At 51.8% G+C, this 27,506-nt stretch overlaps 3 protein-coding genes across 11 annotated transcripts in view; 1 reads left to right on the top strand and 2 right to left on the bottom strand.

The window, feature by feature from the left end:
- The first annotated feature begins 484 nt into the window (after positions 1-484).
- Slc2a6 (solute carrier family 2 (facilitated glucose transporter), member 6) lies at positions 485-7,122 on the top strand. Of its 4 annotated transcripts, none has more exons than XR_374081.4 (10): positions 485-668; positions 1,182-1,344; positions 2,378-2,584; positions 3,163-3,262; positions 3,692-3,900; positions 4,155-4,302; positions 4,842-4,950; positions 5,236-5,397; positions 5,621-5,766; positions 6,416-7,122. XR_374081.4 is itself a non-coding variant. In NM_172659.2 (10 exons), the coding sequence occupies exons 1-10, from the start codon at positions 580-582 to the stop codon at positions 6,569-6,571; spliced, it is 1,494 nt and encodes a 497-aa protein (NP_766247.2). In that variant the 5' UTR covers positions 487-579; the 3' UTR covers positions 6,572-7,120. The 4 variants fall into 4 exon arrangements, 3 of the variants coding, with proteins under 3 accessions (NP_766247.2, NP_001171098.1, XP_006497980.1); NM_172659.2 differs by having other exon boundaries at positions 487-668; positions 4,150-4,302; positions 6,416-7,120; NM_001177627.1 differs by lacking the exon at positions 5,236-5,397 and having other exon boundaries at positions 487-668; positions 4,150-4,302; positions 6,416-7,118.
- Positions 7,123-7,394: 272 nt separating this feature from the next.
- Positions 7,395-18,630, bottom strand: Cacfd1 (calcium channel flower domain containing 1). 4 transcript variants are annotated; one of them, NM_029862.4, is made up of 6 exons: positions 18,380-18,559; positions 14,320-14,392; positions 12,876-13,001; positions 10,005-10,112; positions 9,506-9,597; positions 7,396-8,464 (listed from the first exon to the last, which is right to left on the bottom strand). In NM_029862.4, exons 1-5 carry the CDS (start codon positions 18,495-18,497, stop codon positions 9,507-9,509), a joined length of 516 nt encoding a protein of 171 aa, NP_084138.1. In that variant the 5' UTR covers positions 18,498-18,559; the 3' UTR covers positions 7,396-8,464; position 9,506. The 4 variants fall into 4 exon arrangements, with proteins under 4 accessions (XP_006498222.1, NP_084138.1, NP_001230169.1 ...); XM_006498159.4 differs by lacking the exon at positions 12,876-13,001 and having other exon boundaries at positions 7,395-9,597; positions 18,380-18,630; NM_001243239.1 differs by lacking the exons at positions 7,396-8,464; positions 9,506-9,597; positions 10,005-10,112 and adding an exon at positions 11,636-12,542.
- Positions 18,631-18,859: 229 nt separating this feature from the next.
- Positions 18,860-27,506, bottom strand: part of Adamts13 (a disintegrin-like and metallopeptidase (reprolysin type) with thrombospondin type 1 motif, 13) — a 36,265-nt gene continuing 27,618 nt past the window's right edge. For 2 of the 3 annotated variants that reach the window (NM_001001322.2, NM_001290463.1), the window contains exons 24-29: positions 23,537-23,741; positions 23,007-23,319; positions 22,162-22,308; positions 21,687-21,863; positions 19,768-19,952; positions 18,860-19,229 (exon numbers count right to left, since the gene is read on the bottom strand). In NM_001001322.2, coding sequence (NP_001001322.1) covers positions 19,038-19,229; positions 19,768-19,952; positions 21,687-21,863; positions 22,162-22,308; positions 23,007-23,319; positions 23,537-23,741 — 1,219 coding nt within the window. In that variant the 3' untranslated portion in view covers positions 18,860-19,037. The remainder of the gene's footprint in view (positions 19,230-19,767; positions 19,953-21,686; positions 21,864-22,161; positions 22,309-23,006; positions 23,320-23,536; positions 23,742-27,506) is intronic. The other variant, XM_006498100.4, reaches the window with a different exon arrangement.

Genomic DNA, 27,506 nt, shown 5'->3' with positions numbered 1-27,506 from the left:
GACACCGCAGGGCACCTGCTGGAGTTACCCCTAATTGTTTCTGCTCCACCCTCCTCCTACTTACTGTACACACCCAAAGTAGTGATTCATTGGAGTCAACTAGGGTTAGGAGGCGAGAAGTGAAGTGGCAGGTGTAGAAGTGACATCTATGTGACGGGAGAGGGCACAGAACAGGGCCAAGCAAGGCAATAATAAAAAAATATATAATAATAACAATCCTCCGTGTGACCTTGGCAAGCTTACGACTCTCTGGGCTTCTCCTCCATAAAGCCAGACCCAGCCATGGAGCAGTCCACGCTCTTAGCCTGGCGAAAGGGTGCTCAGGCGGCCCTGCCCTAGAAGCGGGTTTCCCCGGCAGAATCCAGCGCCTCAAGGCGCACGCGATGGGACACGCCCGGGAGCCCGATCGCACCCTGCATCCGAGGCGTGCGGCTGTCTCATTGGACAGCACGGCTCTGCAGGGCCGCCCTGCAGCCAATCGCATCTGTAGGGCGGAGCTTCGCCTGCTGTGCTGAGGGCTCAGGCAGATGCTTTAGCTCTGCAGTGGAGTCCCGCTGTATCTGACCATCCGCGCTGGCCATGCAGGAACCCCTGCTAAGAACCGAGGGACTCGACTATGATACCTTCCCCGAGGTGCCCGCGACTCCTGGAGAGAGAGAACGAGCCGGGTGAGAGTCTCAGGGTGTGGGCATGGGAGGTTGGGATGGCCTTATCTCCAGCAGACGATACACATCTTGGGCCATTACTGACTTCTGGTGAGTGGCCACCAAGAGTCATCTGACTCTTTCTTACCGCATGCTCGCAAGTCCTATTTAAAGAACTGGACCACCATAAAGAAGAGAGCCTCCAAAGGAATACTGGGTGGGATCCCCACCTGCCACAGGGGGAGGACATGGGTCTTGCCTAAGATCACAGAACAAGCTTTGAGCATCACAACAGGAGGCAAAAACCACAATTTCTTTTCTGGAGAAAACGGGCACCAGCCCCAGCCGACAGCCTGGGGATTTCCCAGAGCTGCTGCTAAGGCCTGAAGACAACTTGACTGGCCCTGGACCCAGGCCTCTCCTGGTTATCTGCCGAGCTGGATGGTCATGGGCTCGGGGAAGGCAGCAGTCTGGGAACTCAGGGTCCATTTAAAGGACTTGTCCTTGGTCCTTTGGTTCTACCCCATCCCCCACCAGGGCCTTGAAAAACAGAAGGGTGTTCCTGGCTACCTTCGCCGCTGTGCTGGGCAATTTCAGCTTTGGGTATGCCTTGGTCTACACATCTCCAGTCATCCCTGAACTGAAGCTCTCTTCTGACCCAGCACTACACCTGGACAAAATCCAGGCATCCTGGTTTGGGGTGAGGCCTGTTCTCTAAATCAGATGGGGTAGTGGAGGGAGCATGGGCCCACTCAACCTGCTTACCACAGGGAACTAAAATCACCTAGCCTTGGAACCTCCCCTAGAGCACCGGTATCTCTCCCTAACACGCATTCCCGTCTGCTAGCGGTGATGGCAAGTGACATGAGGAAGTGACATCCTGCAGAGATGTGGGCCAGGGCTGAGGGGAAGATTTCCCAACCCCATACCCAAAGCCAGGCTGCCACAGCAGAGCTGACATCCTCCTGGGTGCCTGGAGGCAGTCACACCAGATGCTAGCGGGATGAGAGGTGCCATATGGACAAGGACAGAACGTGGCTAAACAGAGCCCAGGAGCCCAAGACTTTAACGTTAGAATGTCAGTAGACCCTGAGTTAGGACTGCGACTTGACAGCAAAGCTGGAAAGATTTGGGGTCTCCTGAGCATTTCAAATGGGGTGGGAATGTGCAAGGCGCACAGCACATGCTGAGCACATGCTAGACACTTCGTGAAATATCTTCACCCCTGAGGTTAACTATGTTTTTCCCATAACGCAACTAAGAAACTGAGGCCACACTGTGTGCCCTGGTCCCACTGCTCATGAGTGGCAGACTCCAGCCAAATTCTTTATTCCTCAACAACTCCAATGACCCCCAAATCTTAAAGTCCCAGGCCTACAAGTCATAGGGTTCTCTTTGGTAGTGTGTGAGCCATAGAAAATGCCTTTAACTTCAGCACTTGGGAGGCTGAAGGAGGAAGATCATGTTCTTGAGGCCTGCTTGGGCTCAAAAAAATATTGGACACTCCTGGACAGAGCCACTGTAGACAGGCGCCCCCTCTCCTCAAAGCACCTCTGGAGTAGAACATTTATGGTACCTTTACATATAGTTGTCCACAGGCTGCTGTGCACCTCTGCCAACAGGGGACTCTACCAATGAATGCCTGGGTTTTGGGTCAGCTCTGGAGGAACTCTCTCTAGACTCCGGTGGGGGTGAGAGCTCTTAAAGCCACTTATCTTCTTGTACCCCTGCAGTCCGTGTTCACCTTGGGTGCCGCAGCAGGGGGCCTCAGTGCTATGTTACTCAATGACCTCCTGGGCCGGAAGCTCAGCATCATGTTCTCAGCTGTCCCCTCAGCCATTGGCTATGCAATCATGGCCGGTGCCCGTGGCCTCTGGATGCTTCTGTTGGGGAGGATGCTGACGGGCTTTGCCGGGGGACTCACTGCTGCCTGCATCCCGGTAAGGCCAGATGTCTCCATTGCCTTGGGGCTGTTCTAGACCACCCCTGCCTCTGAGCCTTTGCTCAGTGAAAGTGTGTGGGGTTCACTACATTGCCCAGAAAACCTCAGCTTCCTCCACCAAAGCAGCTGACATCATTGTCACCCAAAACTTCCTACCCTGTGTTTTGACCTCAGTTCCATGCATTGCTCAACTGAAAAAATTTGCATTGCACAAGGGATGTGAAGGGAAGTTCCAGCCCACCTCCACCTCCACCTCCACCCAACTGCTTACCTCATGTAATACTCCATACACAAACTTATCCTCTGACCAAGCCCAGAAAAGAGGTCACTAGGGTAAATACAGATGCCTGCTCAGCCCCAAGTCTGAGGCCCCTGGGCTTGGTTGGGTCCCCCGACCCATACCCGCCAGAGCTGAGAGCTTCTGTATACTTCTTTGCTAGGGAAGGGAAGGTCAGAGCTCTGGTCAGAACAAGACTTCTGCCAGCTTCTCCAGGCTCCCAAGTCCCTCGATCACCCCAGTGGACCCAGGAACATGAATTCCCCACTAAAGTCCAAGTTGGGGCATGTGCCTTACAGGTGTACGTGTCTGAGATTGCACCCCCTGATGTTCGTGGGGCCCTGGGGGCCACACCGCAGCTCATGGCCGTGTTTGGATCCCTGTCTCTCTACGCCCTTGGCAAGTACCATCCTGCACTCCAGTGTTCAGGTTCTGGAGATGGGGGGAATGGAACTCTTCCTGAAGAAAGTCGGCACTGATAGACAGGACACCTGGCTTCCTAGCCCCATCTCTGAGCACTGAGGTCTATCCTACCGCAGCAGCTTCGGACCACCTTCCCACAGCACAAGGGTCCTGTCAGTTCGTGAGGGAAGCCCATACAGGATTTGGCCTGCCTGGGTGATGGGGGTGAGAGCCCCAGGCCCAGCCTTCCCAATACTCTCCCATTATACTGAGGCTGTTTAGGGATCCCACTTTAGTGCCAGGGTCCAGGCAATTCCTGAAGCCCCACACTGCCCTTACTACAGGGTCTTGGGCAATCAGGGAGCTAGGCTGGGGAGCAGTGAGGTCACTCAGGCCCCATCCCCTCACTGAAGCCTCTCTCACCAGGTCTGCTGCTACCTTGGCGATGGCTTGCTGTGGCTGGAGAGGGGCCGGTTCTCATCATGATCCTGCTGCTCAGCTTCATGCCCAACTCTCCTCGCTTCTTGCTCTCAAAGAGCCGGGATGAGGAGGCACTGCAGGCGCTGACCTGGCTGCGAGCTGACTCCGAGGTCCATTGGGAGTTTGAGCAGATCCAGGACAACGTGCGGAGACAGGTGCAGCATGTGTGGTAGAGCTTGATCAGGCCCCGACAGAGAAAGCTCTGTGTAGCCTCGGACAGTCACTAGACCTCTCTGTGCCTTGGTTGGTTGCCTTTCCTCAAACAAGAGCGAGCGGTTCCTGCTAGTGTGCAGAGCCCTTGCAGCCTCCTGTGGTTGGGCCTCTCCTAGACTCACAAGTGCCAAGACAGGGTGGCCAGGGCTAGAGAGCCTGGCATAGCCCTCAACGGCAGCTTTGTGTTCCAGAGTAGCCGAGTGTCGTGGGCGGAAGCCCGGGAACCCCGTGTGTACCGGCCTGTTCTCATTGCAGTACTGATGCGCTTTCTGCAGCAGCTGACAGGCATCACACCCATCCTGGTGTACCTACAGACCATCTTCGACAACACATCCGTGGTGCTGGTGAGAACCCACTCGGCCAGCACTGCCCAGAGCCCTGACAGGCAGGGCAGCCAGGAAGTTAGTGGCTGAGACCTGGATGCCTCTCATTCACAACCTGTCTCAATACATTCTTCTCAAGCGAAGCTTAAGTGCTTTAAAATATGCAGAAGAACAGAAGAAAACAATGTAATAGGATATATAACTCTTGGGACAGTGGCCCCCAGGCTCAGATCCCAGGAGGGACTAGAAGGTCCCTGGAGCCCAGTTCCACCCCAGGTTCTTCCTGCTATGAGGTGTAAAGATAAGGGTGACTCAAGTCGACCACTGCTGTCCAACCAGGGGCTGTGCCCACTATGGCTAGTAGCAGGCACAGCAGACATGCCCCTGCTGGGGCACAGAAGAAGTACCTAGGGCTCGATAGCTAGGATAGCTCATGGCCCCCCAAAAAGGGAGGGGGCAGTGACCCTGGACTTAGGGCTGAACGTCCTTAGTGCATTAGGGTCAGGGTAGGGCACGGGACACTAGGCCAGGTCTCTCAGCCCAGTGCCCTGCCCCCACAGCCCTCCCAGCAGGATGCAGCGATAGTTGGTGCTGTGAGGCTCCTATCTGTGCTGATTGCTGCTGTCACCATGGACCTGGCGGGCCGAAAAGTTCTGCTCTATGTGTCAGGTGAGTGTCTCCACTGTAATGTACACCTCTTACTCCTACAGCCACTGCAAACTCTAGGCCACAGCCAAGCCTCCCTAGCACACGGTCCAGGACCTAGCAAATGGCAGCTGCTCCACACAGGTCTGCTCATGCTCCAAGCACAGAGGAGCCCACCCACCCACCCAACTCAATGGTGTGGCAGGAGACCGTGAGCTTGCCCTTCTGTGTTGGGGGCAGAGGTGTAGTGGGGCTCGCAATAGACCTCACACTCGGAGGAATCTGGTCCTGAGGTGCCATGATCCACAGCATCCGTCATGTTTGCTGCCAACCTGACACTGGGGCTCTACGTCCAGTTTGTGCCAAGGCCTCTGACCCCCAACAGCACTGTGGAGATCGTGACCCTGGGGGACACAGCCTTCAACTATCTTACCCTGATACCCCTGCTGGCCACCATGCTCTTCATTATGGGTAGGACACCACAGTGATGGGGAGACCTGGGATGGGCTGTTTGGGGGGATGGGGGCCACAAGGGTTCCATCACTGTCCTGGGTAGCCTAAAGAGTTGGGGAGTTGGACAATAGGACCCTCTAGCCACCCACTCATATCATGTAATACCTCAGCTGAGATCCTCAGGAGGAGCAGGCAGCCCTGCTCCAGGGCCTGAGCCTAACTGCTCCTCTCTTCCGGTCAGGCTATGCCATGGGCTGGGGTCCCATCACCTGGCTCCTCATGTCTGAGGTTCTGCCCTTGCGTGCCCGTGGTGTGGCCTCAGGGCTCTGCGTGCTGGTCAGCTGGCTCACAGCCTTCGTCCTCACTAACTACTTCCTGCTGGCAGTGGTGAGTGTTCGGCCCCAGGACTCCCAGCTAGGTTTCTTTATTAGCAGTCTTCCCCAGCAGCCCCTGGAGAAGAGCCTCTGAAGGGCTAAGGCTGGTCAAGTGATAACATGCTGGGGGGCTCTTTATACCTCCCAGCCCAAGAATACAGCTCTGCCCATGGTACCCTGCTCAGCTGCACTGTCTCTTGACTTCCTAGATGCTAGGCTTCTCTAGTATAACCCTGCTACCTGACTATAGCATGGTGTGAGGGCCTTCCTAAATACACCTTGCTCCCAGCCCTGCAATCCAGTGGGCCCTGAAAAGACCCGGATGCTGGCTAGCTCCAGACTCTCCCAGGGAAATGCAGATGGATCAGCAATAAGCTGGAACCTGCCCTGCCCATTCAATGGCCACGGTTGAGAGGAGGGCTGACACAACATGCTGCCCACAGGACCTGTAGGCAGCCTAGAGCTTGGGTGTGGAAGGGTAGAGTCTCCAGGCAAGACGGCTGAGGGAAGCTTGGGAATGAATAGTAGGGAAGGCTGGGAGGTTTCTAAGTGGGGCAGTGGCCAGATGAAGGCCCCACAGGCTGTCAGTACTAGCCAAGCCCATAAAATTCTGGCGAAAGCCGTGTATGGTCAGTAACTCCTTTCCCAACTCCCTACTGCAGAATGCCTTCGGCCTCCAGGTGCCTTTCTTCTTCTTCTCGGCCATCTGCCTGCTCAGCTTGCTCTTCACAGGCTGCTGTGTGCCTGAGACCAGGGGCCGCTCGCTGGAGCAGATCGAGGCCTTCTTCCACACTCGCAGGATGTCCTTCAGGCCCTAGTCAGGGTCTCACCTGTAAGGGGCCAAACCACCCAGGCCAGGCCTATGCACTGGCCACAGATTCACACCTGCCACTGGGAGCAGCAGCACCCCTGCCATCAGCCAGAGCACACTTCCACCTTGGGACAGGCAGTTTACCAACAATGGGCTGGTGGGCTCCAGCAGAAGCCTGCAGTGCTGAGATCTGCAGGGGGAGCAGGCAGCCCTGCCCCAGACTGAGCAGAGGCTGTACCCAAGAACAAGGCTGTCGGGACCTCCGATCTGGTTCCTCAGTCCTACGAGGAACACTTCCCATGTAGGCCCGTGTTGAGGACAGGAAACAGAGATGGAGGTGGCAAAGTGGCACTGTCCAAGGACATTGTCACATCATTCTGATCAACTGGCCAGGAGGAGGACAGGGTCCTGCACCCAGTTGGGTCTGGGTACCTTGGGGAACACTGGACTTCCAAAGGCCAGAGCACAGGACCCAGTCCAAACCTTGGATACCTCTAGTCTGCCAACTGTTCACTGTTTTTCAAAATAAAGAGCTGGGCCTACAGCCTCAGGGAGGAAGGAGGAGTGGGCTCTCTTCCAGGGAAAAGCTCCCTACCCCAGCAGCCAGGCCACCCCCAACTCAGCCCAGACTGCCAGGGCACGCTGGACATCATTACAGTACAGAGACAGCAAGAGTCACTGTGGGGCTCAGGGCCAGCTTGCCCTCTATGCCTAGACTACTTTCTTCCAGACCCTGTGAGCAGGCTCAGGCCAGGCTAGGCCCAGCTAGCATAGACAGGACCTCCTTGCCAGTGACAGGCACTGGAGACAGGTGACAGGCAGACTGTGTATACCAACTACAAACTTGCTTTACTCCAAAAGTAACCCAGTCAACAAACAAACCAGGGGTGGGTGCAAAAGGAGCCACAGAAGACACCCAGACACAGACAAGAATGAGGCCTAGTCTGGGCTGGACAGTGCCCATGGTCAGAGTCAAAGCAATGGGCTCCAGAGCCACTGTGCCATGGGACTGCCAAGAACCTCAGGACTTAAGTGACTGACCACCCCAAATTGGCCTATATCTGAGGGCCTCCACCTTTATACCTCACCCCATGGCTGCCTAGCACAAAATGGATTCCCTAGTGAAGTACAATCTCACCATACATGTAGCCTTTGAATTCTACTGTGGAGGCAGGAGGCCTGGGCAGAACTGGCCCAAGTCCATGCCTACCCAAGTAACCAGAGGAGCAGGTGGGGATTTTTCTCCTCCTGGGAGGTAGACAGGTCTTACTGAGAACATAGGCTCCAACATATACAGACACACATACACAGAGCCCTTGAAACTTATCTCTGGCTCAAGAAAAATAGCCTCTGATGAACGGTGAAGGCACATGACCCCCTAAGCTAGCTACACTATTACATTTCTGCCACTCCCCAGTTCAGCATGGCCAGGCTCTCTGGAGAACTTCTGCTATCCCCAAAGTCCACAGATCAGAGCTTCTATACCAAGGAGAATGAATGTCTACTCCTCTGGGCCTCAAGCCCTGAGAAGCTAAGGATTCCCTGGAGACTCAGTGACTCCAGGGCTGGGTTCCATGGACAGGTCCGGCTGAAGGTCTAGTGCAGGAGGGAGGCAGGGCTCAGCACTTGACACATCATCTTCAGCCAGGCCACCAAATGTGCCTAATGGCCAAGGACTCATCTAATAAGCCACTGATGCCGGTGTCACAGGACAGTGGGAAGAGAACAGTGCAGAGAAAGGTGAGGGGACAGCAAGGCATGTCCCTGGAGCCATGTGCCAGTGAAACAGCTCTCCTTGTCCCAACCATGCAGGCTTACTCTCTGTGCTCTGGTACCCGAGAAGGGGCCAAGTCTGTGTAGGGTGGGTCTGGTCTCTGCCCAGCTCTCCAAAGGCTCCAGGCTGCCAGGGGCAAGTTGGGAAGAATACCTGAGGTTAATCCCTACTAATAAGGAACCTGCCATCCTGACAAGGAGGTTCTCAGTGCAGACTAGCAGCGATACACACACACACACACACACACACACAGCACATCATATCAGACAAACAGACACACACACACACAGCACATCATACCAGACAAACAGACACACACACACACACACAGCACATCATACCAGACAAACACACAGCCACACACACACACACACACACACACACACCACATCATACTAGACAAACAGACACACACACACAGAGCACATCATACTAGACAAACAGACACACACACACACACAGCACATCATACCAGACAAACACACACACACACACATACACACAGCACATCATACCAGACAAACACACAGCCACACACACACACAGAGCACATCATACCAGACAAACAGACACACATACACAACTTTCTAGCACTGAGCGGTAGGGACCTTCCAGCAGCCCTCTGGCCACTCCCAAGGTTGCTCTTCTGCCCAGGATGCTGCATCCTGGGAGTGCTGTAGATTCTCAAGTGAGCAGCCATCTCTCCTGCTCCTGGTGGCAGTAGCTGGCCTCAGGACACTGTTGTACTCTTCCTCTGCTCTGACGACAGGTCATGGAGCAGAACTGAAGCCCTAACTTCCACAAACTTGAACCTGAAAAGCGTGAAACCTAAAGTGACTTAAGCCTGGGTGAGGCCTCTTAGCCAAGTGAGGAGCGGTGTGTTCAGGGGAGGCCGCTCTTAGGTCTGGGGAGGGTCACCAGCACAGACTCTGCACCGCAGGCTGACAGGAGTGAGTTCATCCCATCCATAGCCCAGGCCTTCGGTGCTAGTGGGGCAGGAGCTCCAGGCTCAAGAGTCCGGAGAACAGGGAGGCACAGGAAGACTCAAGGAGTGCTCCTTGCAGGTGCTCCTCTCCCAGGCCATTTAACAGAGCTGACACTCAGTCTTCTCCAGAATTCACAGACCCCAACGGCAGTAGGCAATGAGGACAGGCCACTCTGCCTCACCTCACAGTTCCCCCTCGAAAGTCTCCGCCAGCTTCTCCTCATCTGCCTGCTGTCTCTGCTGCTGGATCCGAGCATAAGAAATGGCATCGCCCCTGGAGAGAGAAAAGCAGGTGTTCTATGGGCCTAGCCCTCCCACCTCCCACTCCCAGGTTGCACCCCAGGCATGACCTGTAGACTGTGCTCCCCAGAGGCCCTGGTCAAGGGGGCAGAGCACTGTTACTCTGAGACAGATACACGTTGCCTGGCACTGACTGAGCTGAAGGGAAGGGGTTGCAACTGGCTGCAATGTCTGGTGCATACCTCACTGTGTATAAACTAGGCAAGAGGGACCACCTAGGCTGTCCCCTCATTTCTTGCCTCTGTTCCTGAGGGCACAGATAAAGTCACCTGTGGCCACTGCATAACTAGACAAAGGGTCCCACTCAGGCCTTTCCCACTTCAGATGGGGCAGCAGGGGCAGCAGAGGAGGCTCCACCCCGGGACTAGGTTGTAGACGCACTTTTTGCCCAGGGCAGACAGTCCATACAGCACCCCCGTGGCAAAGGCGATGGCATTGCCCAGCAGTGTAGTCAGGGTGAGGCTCATGACGATGGGGACGATGGCCATCCTAGGAGAAAACAGACATCCCTAAAATCGCATCCTTTCTGGGGTCAGAGTCCAAAGCTGTATCAGATCTTTGTGGCAAGATCTATGACCCACTCATGGTTAAACAGCAAAGAGCTGGGTAAATACCCCTACTAGGCCTAGAGGGTCTGGGGTACAGTCCAGCTGTACAGCCCTGTGACCAAGTGAGCTTGTCAAGGCTCCACTTCATCGTATAATGAGGTCCTGACATCTAGGTGAGGGCAGATGGCCATTTATCCTACACCCACATCCCAAACACTGTATGAACGCTTTCATCAGTTCAGTAACCCTGGGCCAGCTGTTCCTCAGCAAGTCCTCCCAGCTCCAACCCCAGGAACACTGGACCCAGTGCAACTATGGGGCTTCAGTAGCAGCCTGGCGCCACCTAGTGGTGGGTTCATACAGCCCTAAGAACCTCTGCAGCTCAATCTTGAGGGATGGTATGTTTCCAACATGAGGTGAATTGTGGATTCGCTGACCCAGGAAGATGATGGAGCTTGCAGCTCAGCCCTTAGTCCAGTCACTTCTGGGGAGGAGGCTCACTGGGCACGAGGATGATACTCAGAGCCAACTGCACTCCTTGGACTTCAGGTGCAGATGTCTGTGTAGCCAGAAGTGCTTCAAAGTGCAGCATGTCCTTGACTTGGATGGTTGCGACTGCGGTACTCGGCAGATATTGAGCTTTGCGGCCACCTTATGAGATGCCAGGCCAGGCCCCTGTGGCCAGCATCAGGGCTTTAAGCATGGTGAAGTTTAGTGACAGCCGTGTTTGGTAGGTGAGGTGTGCTACCGTGTTTTCAACAGGATATTTATTTTATCAAAATGGAAGCTAAGTTGAGGATCCTCTATAATAAAATAATAGAAATCACGAGGCAAACCATTAGCATTAAAGGCAAATGACAGGCTGGAAAAATCTGAATGGGAAACGAAACAAAGGAATCTGAGGTCTTTAATACTGAAAACACACAGCCTGCAAAGTCACACATTAAAGCTCTCAAGAGAGTGGACCAGAAGCTAGAAACCCTTCGAAAAAGAAAATGAATTGAACCCATAGGAGGGTATTTTACTTCTTAGACATATGAAAGTAGCACCAGGCACTGGATGGGGAGGAGAGAGACACCCAGAATGCCTCTTGGGGAAGTAACTGAGTCGCGTATGTTAAGATCTTTTGAGCGATCATAACCTAGTCTGGTAATTCCACACCTGGAAACGTCTCCTAAGGATGGCATCATGGTTAGCTTGGCCGACAGATGTTCACCAGACTCGACTGACACCAGCTAACAAATTAAGACAAAGCCAGTAAGTATGTACAGCTGAATAAATGTGCTTAACAATAAAAGGAATGGCATCATTTTTATGACAATACTGAAGATGTTGAAACCACAGCAAGTCAAAAAGAGCAGGTACAAACTTATGTGTAATAGTTATAAGCATGTCAGAGAGGAGCTTCAGACATGTCTGCACTTAGACCGGAGGAACGCATGCCAATAGATGAACAGGTAGTGAGGACCGGAATGACCGTTTTTACTTTACAAATGACTTTTGGTAAACATACACTATTGTCAGCATCATGACAACACATCTTAAAAATCCAAAGAAAGCCAGGTATGGTGGTGCACATCTTTAATCCCAGCACTGAGGAGGCAGAGACAGATGAATCTCTGTGAGTTCAAGGCCAGCCAGGTCTACATAATAAGACCATCTCAAATACAGAGGGAAAGGCAAAGACAAGGAAGGGGTGAGGAGATGGCTTAGCTGGTGCCTGCTGCACATGCACGAGAGCCTGTTTGGAGCCCCATACAAACCCAGGTGCTTTGGGGCTGCTGAGGTGGAAACAGGTGGATTCCTACAGCTCACTGGCTTTGGCAGTCTCGCCAGATATGTGAGCTCCAGGCTCAGTGAGAGAGCCTGTCTCTAAAAGCAAGTAGAAAATGACTGAGGAAAATACCTGATGTCTACATTAGTCTTTTCCACTCTCATGCACACCCACCTGTATGTACGCATGCATGTACACGTGCATGTGTACACACACTTGCACACACATACAACCATGCTACACTGATTAGAATTTTCTAACTCTATGATCCCCTGATTTTAGACACAGCAGAAGACTGTCAGCAGGCGCACATACTGTGTGCTCTCCCTGCAGAAGCCTCTGAGTCCCACCAATCCTGAGGGAGGGGAACCTGATCTTAATGACAATATTGGTAATTACAGTGAGTACTGCTGTCTAGCCAGGCTCTCATGGGAAAGCCCTTCCTCGGAGGCCCCCAGGTATTACATTTATCTCAGAAGTGCTGCAGTCCGACACGCTGCACTTGCCAGAACCAGAGAAGTGTGGATTTAGAGGGAAATGGTGTTTCTGTTCGGCAGTCTCACATCTGGCCACGCTCCTCGCAAGGCTTCACCATGCCTACACATACATTAGCAAATGCTGATGTACACATATCCACTACAACCTGCCTGGAAACTCCCAAGTGAAAGTAATCCAGCTGCTTCCCCATCCTTCCACTAGTAGGACACTTGTGTGGCCATAGCTGCCATCTGAGCTCGGGGAGGCAGGTACTGGGTCCCATTCTTTAGCACCTGTTATTGGATGAGTCAGTGTCTGTGCCCACTGCTATCAAATAAAAGCTCTGTAGAAGAAAAGGCTTCTACCTGTTCCTGGCCCACCCACCCCACAACATTGTTTTAATCAGCAGGGGTTTGGGAACCATGCCATAGGCCCTGCCCAACAGCCCCTCACCCGCAGTAGAAGACAGCCTTCTGCCAGGAGCGCAGCCGGTCAACCTTCTCAGCTACTGTGTTTGCAAACTCCACAAACTGGCAGCAGAAGGGAGCCTCGCACAACAACAGGATGAAGGCGTTCATGCTGCAGGGTCAAAGGCAGAAAGGACAATGACAGTTTACAACCTGAGGCTACAACAGCCCTCATGCCAGTGGCTCAAGGAATTCTACCACCTCACAGGCCCTGAACTTCCATAAACACCTGGATTCTGCAGGGTACCAGTTTCTGCCAAGCAGTTCAACAACCCGCCCCACGCCACCCCACGGCTGCACCAGCATCCCTAACTACCCAAGCATCCTGGAGGAAGAGCCTGGTGTCTGATCTCTTTATTGTTCCAACAGTGAAAGGAAGAACTAAGACCCTTGGTTCCATATAATCTTTAGCCAGCAGCACCTTCATCCGCAGAACTTAGCCACACTGCCTGTTGTTAGGCCCTTCCCCATAGTCACGAACACTGACATCAAGGATAGGCTGGCCCCAGCAGAAGTGCAAGGTACCGAGCCACCGAGGACTACCCATGGCCTGAGCTGGGAGCATGTGGGTCAGGGAGACAGAGATGCAGGTAGTGGGCTGCTCATGCTGGGAGCGTCCACTCAGGAACCTTTAACCCTTGCCTGGTTGCTGGAAGCAGCTATGCTGCTGGTGCTCAAGGCCTTTGCTCCCATAGGCGGGCAATGGTCATGACCAGACAACAGGATCATTGCCGGGCCCCACATGTATCTGGGAGCAAAGTGCCACCAACCACCTGATTAACAGACACAGCTCTTGGAACTCTTGACCACTGCCCATCTCCCCACCACCCATCACCAGTCTTCCAGATGCCAGCTCACTTTCCACCAATGTGTATATAACCTCTATAGTCCCCATCCTTGCTGCCTGGGCCAGCATAAGCCTCTGTACACATCACCCTAAGATCCAAGTCATCCTGACCCTCATGATGCCCAAGGCAAGACCTACCTATACCTTGCCCAAGATGACTGTTTATACAGTGCTAATGTACAGTGCTTTCCATGCACCTCAAGCAGCCCTCACTCTGGCATCCCTTTCCCCAGGATCTGGCTGCCCAGGAAGAGCATGAAAAGGAACTCCCTGTGGATGCTGTAGCCACCAGGTCCACCTGCGTCTGACCCCTCCCCCCACAACTCTAGCCCTGCTAATGGCCTCACAGCTGACCACCCTCCTCTCTTTGTCACAGACCCTGGATTCTGACCTTACACACCATGGCCCTGAAGCTCCCAAGGAGTCTACAGTGTCTGGCTGGGTAGAGGCTGCAACTGTATCTGTGACACTGTCCCCAATAAAGACTTAAGCGGCTGTCAGGAAACCTAGGAGCGGGAAGGGGGATGAGACCTGCACCACATGTCTCAAACCCCACCCAGGCAGGACATTCACAGCTACTCACATCATCCACACGCCAGCTGCGATGTTCAGAGGGTGGATAGTGACGCAGTTGAAGAGTCCAGAGATGGCACAGGCTTCAAAACAAGAGACAATGGGCAGGGGTTAGCAGAGTATGGCAGAGTGTGCAGAAGGCACTGAGAACACATGAGGCTCCCTTTAGACGCTCAGCACTAGGGCTTCCCTCAGCAACCACCATCACCTGAGACAGCAGAGAGTAGTAAGTTTACGTTTGAGCTCAAGTCTAGCTACTTTCATACCTGGAGGATATAAAGGCTTAAGGCTCTGATGAGCTGCCCCTTGGTTCCAGGTTATTATCAAACCCTCTCAAGAAGTCAGGCCTGACAGCGAACATCTTTAATGTGTCCCCTCTGGGCCGGGGTGGGTCATTCTTTGGTGTACCTGTCCAGGCTGGGACTGTGGGTTATACAGGCTCATTTTCCTGGTTTCTCCATAGTTTTCTTTAGAACGCAAACTGGCCTTTCTTGGGGCTTCTCTTTCCTTATCTTTACCAGCATCTGTCGCTGTAAATCCTGATTTTGGTAGTCAATGTATATAAAGCACCACATATCTTAATATCCCTTTATCTGAAGACCATTTCTTATGCACGGCCACCTTCTGGTTTTTCTTTGTCAGCGGCTGTTTTCTCGGGAGGTGGCTTCCTCTTGCGTGCGTCTCTTTTCCTTGAGGAGTTGCTTGTGTTCTGGCCACTGCAAAACCCCTCAAAATAGCACTTTGTGTATCTAGGGGGTTTTCACCAAACAGACATTCTTAATTTTAATGTAGACAGCTGGCTTTTGTTAGGAAATTTTGTTTTGTTTTTAAGGGAAAATAGAAAAGAGCTTCCAGAGTGGGATGGGCTTTGGTGGAGAATCTCAGGCTTGATACTTTCGGATTTCTAACCTAGTTTAAGAAACTTTGATTTTCTTCTGTTAGCTCCATAGTTTTTTGTTCTTTTGTTTTTTGTCTTTTTTCCTCTCATATTGAGACCACCAGATGAGACTAGAGTTCTAACTGGTCTACTCTGGTGTAGGTAGACTGTTCTGAGCCCTCAAGCCTGGCTCTCACTGGTTGCTGCTGGGCTGGGCTGTGCTGACTAGTGTTACTTATAAAATGAGAAGTCTACTAAAGCTTCGTCTACTAAAACAAAACAAAAAACAACACGTTATATATAGTCTGATTTTCACAAAAGTATGTCAACTCCTTTTTTTTTCTGAGAATATATGCCAATCCTTTGACTTTTGTAACATTTAAAAAAAAAATCCATGATATAGTATGGCTTCCAGGTTTTTCAGCTCTTGTATGCCCATTAATGAGTCTGAATACACTAATATGTATCCAATCTCAACTGAATAAAGAGAGATATCTTTTCAAAGAAGAAGGAGAGAAGAAGAAGGAGGAGGAGGAGGAAGAGGAGGAAGAGGAGGAAGAGGAAGAGGAAGTAGTAGTAGGGCCTGGGGGGCTGGAGAGATGGCTCAGAGGTTTAAGAGCACTGACTGCTCTTCCAGAGGTCCTAAGTTCAATTCCCAGCAACCACATGGTGGCTCACAACCACTATGATGGGTTCTGATGCCCTCTTCTGGCGTGCCTGAAGACAGTGTACTCACATATATAAAATAAATAAATCTTTAAAAAATAAAAATTAAAAAATTAAAAAGTCAGGCCTGTTCCGACTTCAGTGGGAATCTTAGCCTATCAGTCTGCAGCCACCAGGTAAACTACTCAAAAATGTCTTCTAACTTGGTAAAGGCCACTCCGACTTATTTGGGGTTGTTCTTTATGCTTGCTTGGTGAGGGTGTTTGGTTTGGTTTTCCTTTGAGGCAGAGTCCTGCTCTATAGCTCAAGCTGACCTCAAACTATCTTGCTCTCTCTCTCTCAGCCTCCTGGGGACTTCCAAGCATGTTTCACTACGTCTGGCCACATCTTGAATTTGGGTCAGGACAGGGATGCCTCTTATGATACACCAGGGAAGATTCAAATGACAATCCCATCTAAAACATTAGCCACGTGACCCTGAACATGTTGCTTTCCTAATTCATTTTTCTCTCCTACACATGAGCAGGTTGTGCCCCAATACCTGAATAGCAGGACACCAAGAGGGGACAGTGTGTGTGCTCTTCTCCAGTGTGGAAGCCCAGCGAGGCCCCTCCCCTCTGACTGCACCTTCAGGTTACAGTCTGCCCCAGCCACCCAGGCTTCACCAAGAAGTCCCTCACCAGGAACTCTGGGAGCCTCTGAGGACATTGCTGAGAGCTGCCCATTCTGGCAGGACACAAGCTAAGGGAGGGCAGAGTGTTGGCCCTCTGAGGCTGCAATTAGCACCAACTTATTAAACTTGCAGCAGGCCTGGGTCACCGGATCCCTCCACTGGGCCTGGAATTCCACCATTTTCCACTTTCCTGTGTTACATTATCCAAATGGGAACTGATGCAGGAGAATGGACCAAATGAGTGGCACAGCTTCTATGTCACAAAGTCTCCTCTAATAAAGAACTCAACGCAGCACTCATTCACGCAGCAAAGCTTCCAGGGCCACAGAAGTGAAAGACTGTCGGCCCCCTGCCTGTGTGGAGCTAGGCCTGGTCTCACCTGAAAGGCCTGCACTCCTGTCCTCAGCATTCCATCTACAGAGCTACTCCACCATGCTGTCCTACAGAGCCACCTTTGGGAGGACCAGGTCGCAACTCAGACGAACAGGAGTCCTTTGACAACCAAGGACTCAAATACATCCACTCACTTGGGGTGCTAATAATGCTCATGTCTTCCATATAAAGGAGATGTCCCTATAATCCTTTCTTCCTCTGTCTACAGAGGTCTTTGGGACCAGAATAAATCCCTCCAATAAATAATAAGCCCCTTAGAATATCCTCCATTCCAAGAGAGGATAGCCCTATGTCAAAGTGACCGGCTAAGCCATAGCTCCTGCCAAACCCCTATTGAGTTTTTAAAGCAAATACACGATATCCTTCCCTCCTATGATATGCCAGTATTCAAAACCTTGATGTCCACCCCCCTGATCCCAATGATCAGGTTCAGGGAACAATTTAAGCTACGGCCACAGGTCTCCAGTAAGGTTTCACTGATAGCTTGGCTCGGCAGGAGGATTAGGGAGGCCTTCGGGAGTAGCACAGGTACCCACAGGAAGTATGGGACTGGGTGGGATTTCCAAAGTCAATCTAATCTAGAAATCACCTGGTCACTGACTGAATCACCATGACGGAGGGAGGATAGCCGCCTACAGGTCATGGTCAGGCCCTTCCTTGTCCCTCACCCCTTAATACCACCTTGAACTAGCTAACTGCACTGAAGAGGATTTGATCAACCTCAGCAGACTTCTTCCAGAGCTGCCTTACCAGGGCAGCACATACCTAACTCTACCCTATCCATCTGACTAGCAAGATCGTCTGGACAGATGGGGCTCCAAGGTATTCCTCCAGACAGGAAAACGGATGAGTCTTCCCCTACCCACACAGTTCCTGCTCTGGTACCAGGTAGGCAATGGATCCTCGGGCCTTCCCAGCACTCACCTGGACTTCTAGGAATTCACAATGAAAGGGACACCCAGGATTTAGCAAACACACTGTTTGGAAGGCCAGCAACATAGCTGCACTGAAGAGGCGGACCTGCCTTCCTCTTTACAAGAGCAGAGAAAGCTTGCTGGTGTGGAGGATACTAGGCCGACGAGAAGCATTAGGAGAGTGTGGACAGTAGGAACCCGAGGAGAACTCCGATCACTGCCCAGCCACCCTGAGGGGCCACTCTTCTCCTGGCACCATCTGACCCCCAAGCAAACTTCCCAGCCTGTGGAGAGCTGCCCCCCATTTATGAACAAGTTTTGTCCAAAGGCTGGGAACTTGGCAGTCCCACCCCAGCCCAGGTAAGCATCACCAGGCCGAGGCAGGGCCGGGAAGGGGCAGACGCGCGTCCTCTGTGAGTCTCATTTCCTCTGATCAGGGCCGCAACAACTGGGCAGTAAGCCATCGAGTTCCGGCGGTGGACTGCAGGCCTGAGGCCGGGAGCCATGGCAACCCCGGGGACGCCCGCTCCCTGGACCCGATACTCACACACCGCTCCTAGCACTCCCGCCAGGCGGCACAGCCAGCGGTACCACCAAGTCATGCCCTCTTCCTGTGCCGGCGGGGCTGGGCCCGCGGCCGCTCCGGCGGCGCCCGAGCCGCTCATGCTAAACGCTGCGCGCAGCCCCAGGCGCGCACAAAGAGACGTGTCCACCCGCGCGCGGCCTTGTGGGAGAGGTGGTGATTAGCATAGGGGCGGGCCCGCAGGCCATAGCCGGGGGGCGGGGGGAGGGCGGGAGGAAATGGAGTATAGCATAAGGGGCGTGTTTACAGACTGTCAGACGCCCTTTGCCACCCAGCAGGTGCGCTGGATCCGGTCTGGCCTTTCCTCTTTGCAAGATTGGAAGACGTCATCCAGAAGTGGCAAAGGCCTTGTTCAGACCTCCAAGGAACTCCGCCTTGCAGTAGAATGAGCTTTCGAGCTAGGCTTGTAATGGGCGGCAGGTTATGGGAGGAAAACTCCAGTCTGGTATCCTGTATCCTTTATTAACCACTGGGGGCTGGGACTGTTTTTCTGATCTCCACCTCCCAGTCCCAGCCCTTCTGCACCTGGAAAAGGTCACTAAAAGAGGTTCCCTAAGGCTAGCAGGCATTAGAACTTCTAAAGAGGCTAAAGTTGCATACTCCCCGGCTGTTGGAGAGAAACCTAGGACAGAGCCAGGCTGTCGTCCTGTTCCGATGTCCTAGGTGAGATGGTCCAATACTCGCCCTGGAGACTGGCATGTGCCTCCAGGAAGCCAGGGCTAAACTCCAGTTCAGCCTCGCTGCCTTCGGACTCCCAGTAGAGCACCTGCTGCCCCCAAAATGTTGTGGTCCTCAGACTGTGGATGTCCCTGATCTGTGGAGAAGCAAGTAGCCAGAACAGGCCATGAGTGATCATTATTTATAAACTCCTGGCTACTCAGAGTCATTTTTGTTTCTTAAAGGAGCCCACATGAGGGACACTCGGTTCTACCCAAGAAACTCCCCAGAACACACAACCAGGTACAAGAGCTAGGATCCTGCTCAAGACTAAGTCTGAGGTGCTCTGGTGCCTTGTAGAGCATACTGAATCGCAACCCTACCTATGCTCTTCTGAAAACAAACAAAACACCAGACACAAACACGATGCTTCCACGCTGGGTCAACAGGCAATGGACTCCCAGGGAAGGCCTTCTCTCTTCCTTCTTGTGGGTAGAGCCACAAGCATTCCCTGGTGAGTGAGTGAGTGGCAGAAACCCTCCTTCCCATTCTTTCCAATAATTTTGAAGTTTTGGATGAAAAATAAGCTAAAAGTGTTCCCTAATGCCAACACTCCCTCCCTCCTTCCTAGAGACAGCTCTCCAGAATCGTATCAAAAGATTACCCCCTTTTTGTCCCCATCCTCGTGGCCTCACCGAGACATAGTTGGCATTGGTCCCCTCAGAAGCAGTGCCCATATCACTGGCCAGGGCGCGGATGGCAATGCGGGCCTGTGGAGCCACACTGATGAAGACCCTGCAGGTCCCTGCCTTCCTCCCGTCTGGGCTCAGTGAGGGACTCACAATTTCACCCCGAGGTCCAAAGAGCTGCCTGTCACATTCTGCAGGCAAGAACAATGATAGGCTGGGTGAGGGCCACCTCAGGGAGACTACTGACACCAGGGGGTTCCCTGACTGCCTCTCCCGTCCCTCTGGTGGGCCTTTACTCTGTCCACTTCTAATAGACTAGCTTCAGGCAGTGATCTGAAAGGGGCAGGCAGTGGTGGCTCAGCAGAAGTGTTTTGTACAAGGCAGACAACTTAAGTCTGATTCCTAGGATCCCCATGGCAGGAAAGAACCTCTATCACTGACCCTCAGCCCCGTCCCCACAAACACACACCCTAACTTCGACGAGGGCGGAAAAGCTTTTGGTTCTTGCCACACAAGCCTGATTGCCTGAGTTCAATCCCAAGAACCCGTGTAAAGATAAAAGAAGAAAATTGGCTCCGTGGTGGAGTTGCCCTCTGTCCGCCACACCCACATCGTGCCATGTGCATGCCCACACATGTACATCGTAATTCCTAATATTTAAAGGGACTGAGAGGTGTTGGTGCCCTCTGTGGGGAGAAGGCAACAGTGGCATGCTTTGGGCTGGGCACCTTAAAAGAGAAGTCAATAAACTGGGCTACACAGTACTTAAAACGCTGAACTGGCTAAGAAGTTGAGTTTGACTGTGCTGTCCAGTGACGTCATCAGTGGGAACCCCGCTGCACCTAAGCCTCTCTTTCGAGGCAGATCGTCTGCATGTGAGAAGTGAGAAGGAAGGAGGAGGAAGCCAGTGGGCTCCCGGATGGGACCTTGCTGCCAACACAGCTCATGGCTGGAGGTGGCAGGGGAAAGGGTGATAACATGAAGCCTCTCCTTTGCAGAGGCAACACCCCAGTTGTAGTGTTTTTCACGTGAGACCTGGGCCATGCAAAAATGTCTGGAGTTGTCGAGGTAAGACATCTTCAATCATCTTGTTTTTACATCAAAACCCTGAGGTGATCAAGAGGGCTGATACTGTTTGGATTCTGGGTAAAGCAGTGTACGGCTGGTTTTGTGTCAACTTGACACAGCTGGAGTTATCACAGAGAAAGGAGCTTCAGTTGGGGAAATGCCTCCATGAGATCCCGCTGCAAGGCATTTTCTTAATTAGTGATCAAGGTGGGAGGGCCCCTTGTGGGTGGTGCCATCTCTGGGCTGGTAGTCTTGGGTTCTATAAGAGAGCAGGCTGAGCAAGCCAGGGGAAGCAAGCCAGTAAAGAACATTCCTCCATGGCCTCTGCATCAGCTCCTGCTTTCTGACCTGCTTGAGTTCCAGTCCTGACATCCTTTGGTGATCAACAGCAAAGTGGATGTGTAAGCTGAATAAACCTTTTCCTCCCCAATTTGCTTCATGGTCATGATGTTTGTGCAGGAATAGAAACCCTGACTAAGACAAGCAGGAATCCACGAGATGTTCTCTCTCTGGGGAATATATAGTGTAAGCATCTTCCCTGTGGGTGCTAGCATACACATACAAGTCACAAGAAGAAGGCTGAGGAAAAGCGGCTTACAAGCCTGAGAGGACCTTGAAAGAACTGAGGTCCAGGGTCAAGGGTATGAGGCAGTGAGTGGCCTGAGGAATGGGACAAGTACAGGGACCGTATCTACAACCCATCTGGTTCATGGCCACAGAGGAACTCCATTCTGACCATGTGGAAGACATTGCCTGCTCCCAGTTTCCACTGGGACCAGCTCTCTCCTGCCCTGTCCATAGCAACATAGGCACACCCACAAAGTGAGAAGGGAGGGAGGCCCAGGCACCTGACATACCTTTGTAGAAGGTCCCCGGGGCAGGTTGACTCCAGTACCGTAGCAGCACTCCACCCCCTGGCAGCACACGATGCTGCTTCACCACCACTGTGTTGGTTTTGGTGCTGAAAGTCATGCCAGGCATCTTCCTGCATGTCTTCCTCCATGTGAACCTACCCCAGAGCAGCAGTTGCTCCCCTAGGAAGGGCAGGCAGTGAGGAAACAGCAACCCCCCGCTCCACACTTCACGTTGGCAGCAGCTGCTCAGGGCTGAGTTCCAATTACCACTCTCCCTCTTACTGGCTAATGTGACAAAGTAGGAGGCACGTCACCAGAGCTCTCATCCCCCCCAGTTCTCTATCTTAGAAATGGATATCGCCACACTCCAGTCATGAGAAGTAGGAGTGTAGCAGGGGCATCCTGCCAGAAGTGGGGTACACTGGAGTTGTGTGCCAGAGCCCCAGCTCAGCAGTTGCCCACATGACTGCAGATGTACCTGCACTACACTTGAGGGAGCTCTCAAGGATTTGTAGGGTCACCACTTCACCTAGAGGTCTCCCAATGGCCACCACACAGTCTAGCCGTCCTTGATCTCGCATGTGAATGGTTCCTGTGGGCTCCAGGTACTGCCTTCCACAGGCACCTACAGAGGAGGAAAGGGGTGAGGTGGCCAGAACAGAGTAAGTAGGCCTGGAAACTGGAGCTGGCAGGGCCTGAGAAGGGGGCTGTATGTCACAGCAATAGTCACCAGCCAAGACACTAGGCCACTTCTGTGTGTTTCAGGGAAAGGGAGGCTGTATGGTGTGTAGGCTTTGGATTGCATGGACCTGAGCCCCTGACCCTACAAGCTTCAGATTATTTGATGGGGACAGAAGTAAAAGTGTGGCTTCTGAGCTGGAGAGATGGCTCGGTCAGTAAAGTGCTTTCTTGTAAGCTTGGGGACCTGAGTTCAACCCCCAGAACCTATACTTTAAAGGGCAGATTTGGATGTTCACACTTGTAGTCCCAGCACTGAGGAGGCAGAGATAGGTGGGTCCCCGGGCTCAACCAGCCAGCCTTGGGCAAGCTCCGGGCCAATGAAAGACACTGTCCAAAACAAGATAGATAATTCTTGAAAAATGATACCCAAGGTTGTTCTCTGGTCTACATATGCACATGCACACACACACCTGCACCTGCATACACACAAACATGAACATGTACACATACACATGTAAAAAGTGTGGCTTCCCTTTGCCAGGTGGGAAGGAGGCCCTGAGCCCAGCAATACATGGTCTAGCACCAGAGTGCTTATCCTATGAGATGCCCACTTCCCCAACAGGAAACAGGAAGAAACCTAACCATGCTCTTCCAGGTTTTCCTGGAGCCCCAGAGACTGGGAGGCTGAGAAAAGGGTGGGGGTCCGGGCTCGGGGCTGGGACCACTGCAGAGAAGCAACAGTAGCAGCAGCCTGGGTCTGACTGGGAAGAGTAGCTTCCTTGTGAGGCAGTGAGCTGGAGGTCTCCTGCCCTGCACAGGGTCCAGCCCAGCAGCCTCTCACGGTCATTGGCTTGGGCAGGTGCTGGCAGAAATTGGCTGGCACAGGCACTTGGGCCTGGGGTCCAAGGCAGGTGTCATGCCGGCGCTGAATACCGTCCCCACAGGAGACAGAGCACTGTCAGGAAAGAAGTGGAAGATCACCACGAGTTTATCAAAGAGGGGACAGGGTTTGGATCACCTCGCCTTGCTGTGTCCCTGGCTCTAAGAGTACACAACTGCAGACTCTCCCCTCCTTCCAGGGTCATAGTGAATAAGGACCATAGGACCCCTCATGCACAAAGATCCCTTGCTGATACCTTGACTAGAAATCCTAGGACCACGACCAGCCTTACCTCTGTCCAGGCGCTGATGTGCCACCGGAATGCGCAGTCAGCAATGAGGCAGGGGACACTGGCCTGAGGCCGCACTAGAGCCTTACAGAAAGTTTCATTCACCTCATTGTCATGGCCCTGGTCAAGCTGCATGCAGGCCACCATTTGTGTGGCAGTGCCAAGGCCACAGCTGGCTGAGCATGGGCCAAGGGACAGGACTTTCCATCTGCAGAAAGAGAAGATTCCAATGACAGCTATTTGGGCCTCTGTGTGTGGGACTATTGAAGACCCTTGACATCTGCGACAAAGGTCTGCACAGTCTCTGGCCATGGGTCTCCACTGACCTCATTGAGCATCAGTATTCATGCTTGTGTCATTGATTGGCCCAGTGCTGCTCTGGGACCCTTGGGAACCATGGTAATGGTATGAGCCAGACTAAGACCCCGCATCAGGTGTGTATGGCCTATACCCTGCACCACTGACTCTGCACAGCCTTTGTCCTGGAGGGGAGGGGCTGTCCTGTGCACTGCCAGATGGCCATGATTAACTCTGCCCACTAGGAGCCATAGCAGATATCCCCAAGTGTGTCCATTAAACTAAAGTTCCCTATGTGCCCATTGAGGCAGAATCTTGCCTGGCTGAGAAACTAGTGTGTTATTCGTCGCGTTCTCACGACCGGCCAGGAAGAACACAACAACCAGAATCTTCTACGGCAAAGCTTTATTGCTTACATCTTTTTGGGGCCAGAGTGTAAGAAGCAAGAAAAAGAGAAAAACGAAACCCCTTCTATTTAAAAGAGAACAACAATTGCCTAGGACGCATCACTCCCTGATTGGCTGCAGCCCATGGCCGAGCTGACGTTCACGGGAAAAACAGAGTACAAGTAGTCGTAAATACCCTTGGCTCATGCGCAGATTATTTGTTTACCAACTTAGAACACAGGATGTCAGCGCCATCTTGTGACGGCGAATGTGGGGGCGGCTTCCCACAGTTCCCCCTTTTTCTTTTAATAAGAGCAAATAGGCCACCCATATTAATGAGAGTGGAGATAGAGGTCAAATCCCCAGTGTGTAGGTAAAGGAGCCATGTACAGGATTAGCTCTTAGGCTTACAGGCTTTTACCCAGAGCAACCCTGACCTGCTCCCGTGTCGTTTTGCCTGGGGGAAGGGAACTAGGACACTGAACCTTCATGAAAGATGACATGTCTCCCTAGAATAGGCTCATATATGCCGCAGAGCCTTTCCATTGCAGTGCTTAGCCTTGCAACTCTCTCGGGCTGCTGAAGCACACTCACTCTATCTCGTGCAATGAGTCTAGCCTCGTGAGATATAAGAGCTGAGTGGCCAGCGACCTATTGCCTAAGCATAGATAACCATATATCAGGGGGAGCTCCATGTTCTAGTCCTGCAAGCGCCTGGGCAATAACCACCTTGTCTCTCCTAGTTTAGGCCTTAAGCTTACAGACCAATCAAAGAAGCAACACTAATCCACAGCAAAGTGTATCTCCAAATAATATTAATCCCACCCATTTTTTAAAGAAAGAAAATGCTGAGGAGATCCAATTGGGTAATCCTTTGGTCAGCGACAGGTCCAAGCGCGTGGAGTTGACCTGAAGTCTCAATTCTCGAAGGATCTGTTCAAATTCAGCCATCCAATTCTGTAACATATACTGAAAAAGACTTTTTGACAAATTAGCTGCCCTAGTAAATTTAACATACTGAATGGAAATAACACACAATCCCGGAAACTTTTGTTCACATCCCTGCTGAGTTATTTGTCATAATACATCTAGTTGTTTCTGGACAAGATCTATGAGTTGATTAACCAGCATGAGACCTCTCTGTATCTTGACATTAGCTGAGGCCTGTTCATCTATGACTGTAGTCACTGAGGCTGACAAAGTGTTAATGGTGTCAGTCATCTGGACCTGTCCAGACAGAACCAAGGCTGTCTGAATTAAGGCCAAACCCAGTTCCCAGTTAGTGGTAAAAAAGCAGGAGAATACTTGAGCATTATACATCACCGTCATTGGGAGTGGAAATGTCGACATTATCCCCCAACGCTGCTCTCTCTTTATTATTGACGCCCTGGACATCACCAAGACGAGGGACATTAGTATTCCCTTGGTCAGTCTGGATTTTTCGGGTGAGTCTTTCCGGTACCCAAAATGGGTTGTCTTCATTCTGTGGGAAAACACAGATAGCTCCCCTGGATCTTATCAAGATAGGATCCGGGCCATACCATTTATTATCAAGGACATTTTTCCATTTAACCATCTCATTGGGCCTATCTGGCTCTGAACAATGACGTTCAGCCGCAGTATGGCCATGAGCATCAATATTTAAAAAATTGAGTGTAAAGAGTGCCAAAGACACCGACACTCTTGGTGCTCGGGGTACAGTCTCCTCAAAAGTTCCCCTCTTCTGTTTTATAAGATAGGCTTTGAGGGTGCGATGCGCACGCTCAACAATACCCTGTCCTTGAGGGTTGTACGGAAGTCCAGTCAGGTGGGTTACGTCCATCTGACGGCAGAACTGCTGAAATTTTTGAGACGTGTAAGCTGGTCCATTATCAGTCTTAAGGAGTCTGGGTTTCCCCCAAGCACTCCATGCCTCAAGACAATGTTGAATCACATGTGAGGCTTTTTCTCCGGTTAACGGAGAAGCAAACATGATGCCAGAACATGTGTCAATGGACACATGGAGATATTGAAGTTTTCCAAAGGAAGAAACATGTGTAACATCCATTTGCCAGACCTGTAGAGGTCGAATACCGCGTGGGTTAATTCCCACATGAGGAACTGGCAAGAACTCACAGCAGCTTTGACATTGAGTAACAATGTCACGGGCTTCTTTTCTTGTCAAGGAGAAACGACTGCGTAATGTTTCAGCCGTCACATGAAAATTGTTATGAAAATTTCTTGCAGCCTCTACCGGGGATGATAGGGCAGCAGCCACCACTTTAGTGGCCTTATCTGCCAAATCATTTCCCAGAGCCATGGGGCCAGGTAGGCCTGAATGGGCTCTAACATGAGTAATATAAACAGGAGATCTTCTAGATAACAAAACTAATTGTATCTGCTGAAAAATATTGGCAACTCTACTGGAAGGCTTAATCACTCCAGCCACTTCTAAAAGATTTACTGCATTTACCACATAAAGGCAAATCTGGGCCTATCCCTTGGACACAAAGGTATAGAAAAGAAACAATCTTTAATATCTATAATAATTAAATTCCAGCCACGTGGTAAGGCGGAAAGTACAGGGAGACCCCTCTGTACTGGGCCAAATAAGTTCATTTGCTCATTAATGGCTCTGAGGTCATGGAGCAGTCTCCACTTTCCTGACTTTTTCTTAATTACAAAAATTGGAGTATTCCAAGGTGAGGTAGAGGGTTCAATATGGCCTAATTTTAATTGTTCCTCTACCAGTTGAATCACAGCTTCTAGTTTTTCAGAGGATAGGTGCCATTGAGGAACCCACACTGGGTCCCCTGTTTTCCATGGTATGGGTCGTGCTGCCCCAATGGCCGCTAAGGAAAACCCAGACCCTGTCTGTCTTGGTTTCCATTAGGTGAGATGGGCTCTATCCTTCCCTGTTCTTGATGTCCTAACCCTTTTCCTTCTTTATAACCCATCTTTGCCATGATATTTTTTGCTTTAGCTGAATACCCTCCTGATGGGGTGTTTTCATTGGACAAAATAAGGCCCAAATGCTGCATAATATCCCTTCCCCAGAGGTTAACCGGGAGTGGGAGCACATAAGGTATGAATTTCCCTTGCTGCCCTTCAGAGGATTCCCACGTCAAGGCAACGGAGCTTATAGTGGGACATGATTGATATCCTAGGCCCTGTAATGAATGAGATGACTCTGTGGTGGGCCATGCTTTGGGCCACCAATGTGTAGAAATTATACTTTTATCTGCTCCGGTATCAAGGATGCCTTCAAACTCTTTTCCATTAATCTTAAGGCGGAGCTTAGGTCTATCATT

This window comes from Mus musculus, chromosome 2 (assembly GCF_000001635.26).
Source record: "Mus musculus strain C57BL/6J chromosome 2, GRCm38.p6 C57BL/6J".
Taxonomy (NCBI): Eukaryota; Metazoa; Chordata; class Mammalia; order Rodentia; family Muridae; genus Mus; species Mus musculus.
Note: the sequence above shows the minus strand (reverse complement) of the source record. Positions and strands in the feature narration are given on the sequence as shown.